At 41.0% G+C, this 11098-nt stretch overlaps 1 protein-coding gene across 1 annotated transcript; it reads left to right on the top strand.

The window, feature by feature from the left end:
* The first annotated feature begins 1121 nt into the window (after positions 1-1121).
* On the top strand, positions 1122-4182 carry sox7 (SRY-box transcription factor 7). The gene is made up of 2 exons (XM_044048581.1): positions 1122-1617; positions 2465-4182. The coding sequence occupies exons 1-2, from the start codon at positions 1386-1388 to the stop codon at positions 3430-3432; spliced, it is 1200 nt and encodes a 399-aa protein (XP_043904516.1). The 5' UTR covers positions 1122-1385; the 3' UTR covers positions 3433-4182.
* Positions 4183-11098: the final 6916 nt, after the last annotated feature.

The raw sequence follows: 11098 nt of genomic DNA, 5'->3' as shown, positions 1-11098 counted from the left end.
AAGTGATCAGATGCAGGAAAATATCCGAGCTAGAACTTCTCGGGTATGAGTATTTTTCTGTGCTTGAACTAGACTAATGATTAATATGGTATAAAGGAGTGGGAAAAGTTTTTTTTTTTTTAAATACGTAAATAAATAAATAAATTGGGGGACTTACTGTTATGCTTTTTAACATGCACTCACTTAAATGTATGAGAATTCTTATAAAATGAAACCTGAAACATGAAGATAAATGCAGTTATACATACTAACATTAAATACTATAACACCCAAGTTAGTTACTTGTAAATGTACTATAGGTTACCCTCTACCAGGGTTCAGTTATGCCTGTGTGTGTGTGTGCGTGCGTGCGTGCGTGCGCGCGTGCTACTCCATGGCTGCAGCCCAAGAGTATCCTGTCAACAGGAACTCCTGGATTTGATATGTCCATAGAAGGAAACTGATTTGTTTGTAGTGCGTGTTCAGTGGTTTGTCATCCACAGTGAGTTCTCACACACACTTTCATTCTGTGTTCACATCTTAGTTATTCTTTTTTTGGTTTTTACCTGAACTGTGACACATGAGGAAATGTGTGTGGTTTTTTTTTTAGGACAGCCCCCCCCCCTTTAGTTTAACTTGAGCAACTTGATTTTGTAATAGAATCTGCAAACGTCACTGTGCAGTGTATAGTTTGCTGTGTGGTGTCGTTGACTGCAGAACAGGTTGGGGAAGTTTGTCAGGTCACTTTTTATATGATACGATGAAACAAGGATTAGTCTCTTCAAGAGTTTTACGTTATTTTTGTTTTGATATACTCACTCAACTGCTGTCGTTTTGACATATAAAGTGATTTTATGGCTGTTTTATATATTAAACATACTCATATATTATGTAAAAAGAAAAGAGTGAAAGATGATCAGAGTGAGTGTGTTTTACTCTTGTTAAAGTTTGCGTTATCTGTCAAGTGTGTCATCCTTGAAGTGTGTTGCTTTGTTGTGAGGCCAGTTTAAGTATTAAGTAGTGTTGAAATCTCTCTCTCTCTCTCAATTTACAAACAAGGAGGAGCTGAGAATCTCCGGGGTTTCTCTTGGATCCTGCTCCTCAAATATAAAGCTCCCCCCATGATCATCATCATCCACCAGGAAAGACTGAATCATAAGTCACTAGAAGGAACACAGCTCATGTGCGCGCTCTGCTCACACCTGCCTGCAGCCTGTAGCTCCACTGATCCACGGCTGGATTTTCCTTTTAAAAAAACCGCTGAAGTTGTTGCGCACATTTCATTTTGTATTATTATTATTATTATTATTATTTATTCCCCCCTTCAGTGTCGCGCGTGATCAGACAGAGCGCAACTTAGTCCAAGAGAAAGTGTGAGGCGCATCTCAAGTTTTTGGAGCGCGCAGATGGCAGCCCTCATCAGCGCGTACTCGTCGTGGCCGGAGTCCTTCGAGTGTCCTCCCGGAGACGTGGACGTGACCGACGTTCATGGTCCGCACAGGAACCCCGCGGACAAGACGCCGGAGCCGCGGATCAGGCGGCCAATGAACGCGTTCATGGTCTGGGCCAAAGATGAGCGCAAACGGCTGGCGGTGCAAAATCCGGACCTGCACAACGCAGAGCTCAGCAAAATGTTGGGTGAGGAAAAACTTATCCAAACATTACTATTATTATTATTGTTATTATTATTATTATTATTATTACTACAACATATTTAGTTTGCCAAATTTCCACAGGCCTTTGTCATTTTTATAAAAGTGTTTTACTGTTTATGTCTAGTTTCACGGACATTAATAAACATGTCAAAGTCTCCTTAATGTAAAAGTTAGTCTCACTTCTCCGTTAAATTCGTTTGAAGTTCACATCCATGTTATTATTATTGAATATGCGTTTGATTTGATCTGTTTTAAATTCCTGTGAAACCACACGAGGACAACACCAGAACAACAATGCACGAAACGAAAATGTAAACCATGACTTCACGGTGATTGATAATTTCAGAGATGATCTCAGGAAATCATTTATTTACTGCTAAGTTTCCTAAATAAAGTTTAGAGGTAAAAAAAATGTACAAGCAGTTTTGTATGAAGTTTGAACTCCGACTTTTTTTAATCATCACGCAAATGCAAAATAAAGACTCCAAAAACTTAATAAATTGTTTTATATAAATTTGAACCAGTTTGTAAATGTCATTTCTCATTTGTCTGATTTTAGAAAACTTGTTTTAATTTCACCTTAAATTTGAATAACCTCATATATTTTATTAAAGACAATACAAGCCTACAGCATTTTCTTTTAAATATGTTTTAATGTCTCATAGTTTTAATAGTTACTGTACAATTTATACTATCCATGTTTATACTGAATTATAACATAAATCAGGCTTTTTTTTATTTGTCTTTTTTAAAATATGTTGAAGCATATTTTGGATTTCAGATCAAATAAACAAATGAAAAAACAACTCTGTCTTTTTTTTTTTATTCAGGGAAATCATGGAAGGCCTTGACTCCCACACAGAAGAGGCCCTACGTGGAGGAAGCAGAGAGGCTCCGGGTTCAGCACATGCAGGACTACCCTAACTACAAGTATCGGCCTCGCCGGAAGAAGCAGCTGAAGCGCATCTGCAAGCGAGTGGACCCCGCATTCCTCCTGAGTGGACTGGCCCCCGATCAGAACACGCTGCCTGAGCAGCGAGTCCTCTGTCACCCCCCTGACAAAGACGAGACTAGCCCTAATTGTGTCAACAGCGGGTTTTCCAGTCCCAGCCCGGCTCTGCCCAGCGTCAGAAGCTTCAGAGACCCTGCGGGTTCCAACAGCAGCTTCGACACCTACCCCTACGGTCTGCCCACTCCTCCTGAGATGTCCCCCTTAGATGCCATGGACCACGAGCACGTACCCCCCTCCTACTACTCAGCGTCTGGCAGCTCTTGTCCAGACGAGCACCATCAGAACCAGACACACATTGGCAGCCCGCCCCCTTACCACACTGACTACACCCAAATCCACTGTGGAGGCACACACATAGCTCACATCTCTCACATGTCCCAAACTGGAGGCGGCACTGGACTGATCCCCGGCCCTCCGCTGTCATACTACAGTACCTCGTCCTTCCCCCAGATTCACCACGGGCTTCACCAGGGTCATATGGGTCAGCTGTCCCCCCCACCAGAGACACACGGCCACCTGGAGACTCTAGACCAGCTGAGCCAGGCTGAGCTGCTGGGAGAGGTGGACCGCAATGAGTTTGATCAGTACCTGAACTCTACAGGGGCCGGGTACCACCCGGAGCAGGGCGGCGGCGGTGGCGGCATGACTGTGACTGGACACATCCAGGTGGCTTCAGCCGCCACAGTGTCTGCCACCGTGTGTCCCAGTAGCAGCACAGAAACCAGCCTCATTTCTGTGCTGGCTGACGCGACAGCGGCCTACTACAACAACTACGGCATCTCATAAGCTAAGTTCAGACACTACAGCCATAAAAATGGGTGAAGACACTTGGGGATAACGTTGCACTTGGCCGCTGATACGGGGACCGATCTCATTATTAGCATCTATCGGCAACTTTATCCCACCATGATTAAAAAAAACAAAAAACTGATTACTGAGCAATATGATTGTCTGGAGCCGAGGACAGAGCAAAGATCAATTGGAGGAACATGAAGAAAGGGAGATGGACACCTCAGGGATGCAGACTCAAACTAAAGTATGCCACCTCCAGTTGTTGTGAAGTTTCCAAACCAGATGAACAATCGTGAAAAAAAAATAAAATAGAAAGACTTGTCGTCCACTTGTAAATGTCACCACTTAACTGTTGCCACTGTTGTACAGATGCTCTCGATGCTAATTTAAGTCCTTTGATGTTTCACACTAAAATGCTAACTGTAATGCTTATTATCGACACTTTCCACTCGAATGTTTGTATTGTTATTATTATGTTCTCACTCCCACTAGTTTGGGAGTCTTACCTCAGTAGTTGTAATTGAATGAGGTCGTAGTTGGACATTTCTTATGCAATTTAACATCGTGTATTATGACGAGAAAAAAAAAGACGTTTATACTTCTTCTCCAGTACTTAATAATATATATATATATATATAATCATAACCTCTAGGATGAAAAATAATAATGGTAACTAAAAGTGTATGCTGATTTAGGTTTGTGACGGACAATAATTTAAAAATAAAGGTCAAATTTTTTATATTATTGCAAGTCTCCTCGGATAATGTGCCCACAGATTCACGTTTAAACTTAAAATCCAACTGAATAAAAACAATAAAACAAAGTAGGGCTCTAATAGAATGTGGAAAACGTGGTGTGCTGCTTGTCCATCTTGGAATCCAGTGGCACGCCATGTTTTCCTCTATTTTTGGGCTCCATGTCCCTCTACTACTGCAAGTGGCCCATTATGACACTGCTCGCTTTTTCCACCCTCCATCACATCATCCTTCTTCATCCGGCTCCTCTCGCTTTCAATTCATCCCAGGCTTCAGAGGATTAGTGTAAAGGAGGCACAGCCGTCGCCACCCGCCTCCATCTCAAACCGTCCTTTGTTTTCCTGGAGTCTTATTCTGGATGCCATTCTTACGCTCTCTGAGCACTCCCCCCACACCCCACCACCACCACCCCTTCATCCCATGTTATATCTTGCTGATGCAGACCTTTCGTAATCTGTGCAAAATAAAAATAAAAATAAAAATCCCAGGCGTCGTTGACTGTTTTCTCATTTACACCCCCTCCCCACCACACTCACACACACACTCACTCTCCTCCCCTTCTCACCCTTCTCTGTTCCCTTGAAAAAAAAATCTTTTTCGATAAAAGGAATTCGGGGAGCTTTTGGACAAATCCTGGAGTCTGGCTGGGTCTTCCTGCATTTTTTGGGAACGGTTGAGTCGTGCTTCTTGTAAAAAGGATGTGGCAGAGGAGCGGTGTTTCCTGGCTGATAAGGAAAAAGCCTCTCTCCGTCAGGATGTTTGGGCCTGGCTGGGCCCTGCATTAAAGAGCCAGAGAGAGGGAAGGGAACCCGCTGTTCAGTGAGTGGGAGGAAACTCCGCCGTGCTGATTAGCATCTTACGTACCCGTCTTTACTTTTAACCACAGGAGAAACTTTTTTCAACCTGGCTTGTTGTGCAGTGACCACAGAAATTGTGTTGAACATACATGAAAATGACCTCGCTTCTAAGCCTGAATGTGCTTTCATTACACACAGTCCAGCACTATAAACTGACCTGAATGACAACATTCATCATACTGCCTACATATTGTGCTCTTTTGTCATTGGGGTTACATCATTACCCTTTGTGGCTGCAGGGATTCCAAACTCTGCAGAGGCTCCATTTTGGACGTGGCAAAATCGGACGGGTGGTGCCCCAGGCACTCGGGGTGAGAAAGTAGTCTGTGGTGTGGCATCAGCCCCAGAGTTGTTGGTTGGGGGGGGGAGGGGGGGCAGGGTCAGGTCAGGGTGCTGCTGAAGACTCCCTTGGTAAAGACGCTCTGCAGTGTCTCAATAATCACATCCACCACCTCAGGGTAGGACGTGGCAACACCGGCAAGGACAAAGAGTCAACACACGGCATCAACGCAGCGTCCTCTCATCAGACATAACATAACATTACAGTCATAATTACATTTGTACATATGTATATATATATATATATATATATATATATATATACATATATATATATATATGTATATATACATATATATATCAGTAAGATAAAGAAAATGAAAATGTCCTGATTTTTATTTTACGACCTAACATCCAACTATACAACTATAAAATAAACCACACATAAGTGGTTGGTTTGGAGAAATTCAACCCTGTTATAAAATTATAAATACTGGTTTATCTTAAATAAAATACTTTTGCAGTGAGGATATGGTGCGTAGATCAACCTGCATAGTTTCATAGCTTAATGAGATCTCAGTATTTTGTTTTACTTAAGTAAATGTGACTTAAACAGATTTGGGAAGTGATGGCAAAACACTCAGCTTGTCAGCCTCACTTGCTCAACAAGGTGAGTAAGAACTCCCCTTGTTGAGTCATCGTCATCGTCAGCATAGAGCGCCATCGCTGCTCTCTCACTTGCAATAAATCAACAAACAAACAAACAAAAAAAACAATCAACCAAAAGACAGAAAATAAAGTGTCAAACAACGGTGGCGTGATATTGTCGTGCACAGCTCAAACACTGCACTTTACACTTGCCGCAATCCCACGAGAATCCAGTGCATCATCTCATTTTTAATTTGATGAATTGAATTTTTTTTTGCAAACTTGCATACAAGATTTTCAATATTTGTGAATATACATGTAAGGACAGAGGCTGAACAAACAAAAGAGCCTCCTCTTGTTATTTCTCTCTGATTGCTAGCTGGCGCAGCTCCAGTCTCAGGTCAAGCCTGTGGAATGAGTCTGTCAGGTAGTCTGTTATGTTTCCTCTTTCCTCCCCTGCCGTCATGTCACTTCCCTGGTCAAACAAACAACTCGGCAGGTCTAACTCAACATCAACTGTCAAGGTAACGGCACAAGACTCCTCGTGTGTGTGTGTGTGTGTGTGTGTGCGTGGACAGGACCCGGAGCTTTGCACAGCTGTGTAAAGTATTATATCCATCTGCTTGGACTGAGGTGAGCAGTGATCACTTTAAATACTGTGTCCTCCGGAGGCGCGGAGGAGGCCGACTGTCTGGTTGGTCCAGCGCTACATTGTGTAGCTGGCGGGGGATCGTCCACTCACGTCATATGTGAAGGTTGACTGTTTGTGCTATATGACGTTCTCTGCGTATTCACTGTAGGTCAAGAGGAAGTGGCTGATTTGAACAACGTGACTAAGGCAAATCAATGCATGAGATGGAGATGCCCTTTTAAAGCGACTATAGGTACATTATGTGCTGGTTTTGGGTGAGCTGATGTATTGTTTGGTGTGAACTTGTGTTTGGACATTTTCTGTGGTTAGGTTAAAGGTTTCACCCATTTTTTTCCCACTTGGTTAAATGAAGGATAAACTTAATAACCCTTTAACACCTTTAACGCCTTTAAAATCTCTGTCTGGACCTTTGTTTTTGCTTATTGGCAGAAAATGTCCTGTAACTAATTGCTTTTGCCAGTTTTTCCAGAATAACTTTCAATATCTGGCAGTTACTTACAATTGACTGCATGTTAAAATAGCGTATTAACAATTTAAAATTAAGAAAAAACAAAAGGTTTTATGTAGATTTAACACTGTAGTTGTACACGAACACCAGATTTTGTGTGTTAAATGTGAATAGTATTGTTTGAGTCTTTGTCTCAATGTCCAAAAACAGGCCAAAAAATGTAAACTATGTACAGGCAGTTTTTTCTACTCTGTCCACTCTGGTGACAATGCAGTTTTTTATTCATATTACAGAAACACAGCAAACAGTATAGGGCTTTTATTTAAGTGACTTTGACGACGGCTTTATGTTATTTTTATTTTTTTTTCAGTCCCAACTTCCTCTGTTGTTGTGGGAATTAATATATTTTAGATCCATTGTCTCATGATCAAATAACACATTTATCTCTGCAAATGATTAAAAAAAGCACTGTATTTTTTGGGGGTGAAGTGGCCCTTTAAGGTTAAGGTTAGGCATGAACTGGTTATGGTTAAGGTTAAGGATAACACATTGTTTAGGCCGGAGGTCATGTGTGTGTGTGTGTGTGTGTTATGTTATGAAATGTGTGACATTTTGGCTAGTCCTTAAAACTTTAAAGGGTTTTTTCCCCACATTTTTCTATATATATACTATATGTACTTTGTCTTTCATGTTTGTGTTTATTTTACATTTTAAATTGATTCATTCATTCATTCTAAGTCATGTTAATGTCACATATCATTGCTAAGCTTTGTAAAAGGGAGACTCACCCATCACAACAAGTTTACACCAAATAAAAACTAGTCTGCGAGATGGGTGAGGACACACTTACACGTCAGTAAATACTAAATGTTGTCGGAATGCATTTCCAACTGGAGTGTGTTACAGCCACATAATGACCTGTTTACAATTTGTACTTGGACCTGAATCTGGCCAGAAGAGGAAAAGAAGGCAAAACACACACATACACACACACGCACATGCACAGCAAGGGATTATGGAGTGCAGCTATTCTTCATCTCATTGTGGCTCAACAACAGGCGGAGTGTGGGGTGGTGGGCAGGCGTGTACGTTGCCGGGCGAAAGAATGGACCAGACTCGTCGAGGGACGGGTGCCATGTGGCAGAGGATGTGCAGGGACACAGATGGGGACCCCTGGAAAAACTTGGGGGACTGTACAAGCAGCCAAGGGCCTCCCATCCGTACCTGTGCGGTGAATGCTGCAGCTGAACAGGCTCCGGCACCTGTTCTAAGCAGATACAGGCGATCGTGGAAACCACAGAGGGAGGCCAGCAGCACACGGCTGCCAACCCAGGGAAGGAGAAGGCTAGATTTCCATTTACCCCATAAGTACGCCGCGCTTACCAAACCAGAGCAGGCAGAAAAGCTTGTGCAGGATCTACAAACGGGTTCTGCTTTTGAAGGAAGTGCTTTTTTTTTTTTTCCTCACTCATTTCCCCCATTAAAATTCTCCATCTAGAACTTTATGGTTGTGTATTGTTTTATCCACATTAAAAACATTCTTAATAAACAGATTTTACGTGTGTGGAAAATGGACTCCGTGCCAACATATATACGACTTGTGGCTGGGAGAATCGTCCGACACGCTACATCTTGAGAGACTATATGACGAAGATAGAGGAGATGTTTGAATGTGCACAGATGTATATGAATTTGCTTATACTTCATTTTATTCATGTATTTACTCATAGAGGTTTTGCTTTTGTCATAAGCCTTATTGTCTAACTATGAGCATGGACTATAATTTAGATGTGCTAACAATGTGCTATAGTAAAAAAAAACAACTTCTTAAAACACTTGAAGGCAGATTTATTTATTATATCATATTGTATGTCCTTTTTTTTTTTTCTTACAGCCTGTCTCCCTTCTGTCTCACGGCTACTGCTATGTATGCTACAACAATATTTGGCTTGTTTGTGACTGCTGATTCTCCCAGGGGTAGCGTAACTCTTCACCCCAATGTGGAGGAGGATGTTCCCTTTGTCCTTCCTAATTGCAATGTGGTTGTTCCATTTGATAGATAGAGCATCCTTATCTTCTGCGTGTGTGATCTCACATTGTGGGAACAACTGGAAGAGCCATTATGTATTATTAGAGCTAATTATAATATGAGATGTGATGTTTTATTTTGCTATATTTAGTCCACGATATGAAACCATGGATGCAGTTGAATTGTGCAGGGGTGTCTCATGCAGTGTTTTCTCTTTCAATTAAGTTAAAAAAAAAACCCACAACATTCAATCAATAACACATCAGTCTTAGTCGACTTTAAGTCACTCCCCATCTTTCCATTTTAGTGAGTCCACACGCTGGCATGGTGGCTTTGGCCCCGTCATCCTGCACCATCAGACTTTACTCAGCAACGCATCCTGAAACTCAGACACACTAATGATTCAGATGAGTGATGTTGTAAGTACAACGGAGTGTGTGCGAGAGCCGCTTTTAACAGCTACGGTGGAGGACAGACAAAGCAAACCAGAGTGGTTCAGTTCAAAAGGCAGTGTAATAATGACATCACCCAGCAAAAAAATGATAGAGTAAAACATTCCTGTTATATCTGACAAACTGTGACTCATGTCTGAATGTTGTCGAAACGTCTCTTCATCCTCTGAATAATATATAGTGACGTCAATGTCAACTTTATTTATAGCAACCCTCGTCGACCAAAAGTGCTACACAGGCAAATACAAGGCAAAGAAAAAGGAAGCTACAACATAAATATACACATAATATAATAATGATAAAACAAGAGAAAAGGCAAGCTGTCCACGTCATCCTGAGCGTTCTCAGGAGGGAACAGTTGAGGATGTCATTAAATGAAATCAAAAATGAAATAATAATGGTTATTCATGCAGGTATGAACACATGCCGAATGTGCCGTGTTATAATTAATGATTTTCCTTTTCATTCTTTCTCTTCTCATCTATGAAGGTATAGTTCAGGCAGCAGAGGAGCTCATTCAAATGTACCAGGAAGTGGGGTCATGAGGTTCAACATGCAGGTTGATGTCATCTCAAACTTTACTCCAGTTTTCAGTGGGCTCTAAAAATATAGTGATGGTATCATTACTACTAGTTGTCGTGGTAGTAGACGAAGTACTTATGGAAGTGTTGTTGTTCCCACATATTATTGAACTGTCACTCACTCCAGACTGCTGACCTGGTTTACATAGGCTGGGCTGGTAAAGGCATTACGTAGGCCAGCTGAACAGACACGTTAGCCATTATCACCATAGTGACAGACTGAAAACCCCAGCCTTGTTGTGGTGGACACAAACAAAGCAAAATAAATCATGGACCCATTGCATTAGAAGCTGTCTCTGGTGCTGTTCTACATCATCTCTGATTTAGCCTAAATATTACAAATGACGTTATCCTTATGTGGTAAATAGCTTAGTGTACATACTGTTTTGGAAGCAACCATCTACATAATTAACCCTAATCTATCAATAACAAATAAAACTACAGCCAAGATACAGTGAAGTTTAAACTGTAGCAAACATTTTAGTCCTTCTCCTGATTTTGGTTCTCTGTAACAGGGAGACAAGGCCACTTCAGCTTGCTCAGCTACCATATAGACAACAAACACGAATGTCCATCTATTCAGCTACGGTTCCTGCAAGAAATTTCAACATATAATATTCCATAAAATACAATTTCTAATTGCTCTGATTAGCCAATTACTTGGCAACATCGTTGGTATTTTGCCACCTTGAAAAAACGTTTGTTTTTTATAAATAAACATTCATGCAAGGATTGTTCTAGCAAAAGTGCTTAATTAATTAATTAATTAATTAATTAATTAATTAATTAATTAATTAAATAGATGAACAAATAAATAAATATCAGTCAGAGATTTCCTGTTTCTCTACTTTTTATAGCAATATATTAAACACCTATGGGATTTGGACTATATTTTACAGAATAAATGAATAATCTGCAGATTAAAATGATCATAAGCAGCCCTAGACGATTCCTGAAAC

The sequence above is a fragment of the Solea senegalensis genome, linkage group LG17, assembly GCF_019176455.1.
Source record: "Solea senegalensis isolate Sse05_10M linkage group LG17, IFAPA_SoseM_1, whole genome shotgun sequence".
Lineage (NCBI taxonomy): Eukaryota > Metazoa > Chordata > Actinopteri > Pleuronectiformes > Soleidae > Solea > Solea senegalensis.
The sequence above is the reverse complement of the archived record's forward strand: the minus strand, read 5'-3'. Positions and strand labels throughout refer to the sequence as shown.

What these genes read in the sequence shown, in the direction of transcription:
- sox7 (XM_044048581.1), top strand. Translation starts at nt 1,386, where the DNA reads ATGGCAGCCCTCATCAGCGCGTACTCGTCGTGGCCGGAGTCCTTCGAG. An exon ending in AGAGCTCAGCAAAATGTTGG is followed by an intron (nt 1,618 to 2,464) that starts GTGAGGAAAAAC and finishes TTTTTTATTCAG; the next exon opens with GGAAATCATGGAAGGCCTTG.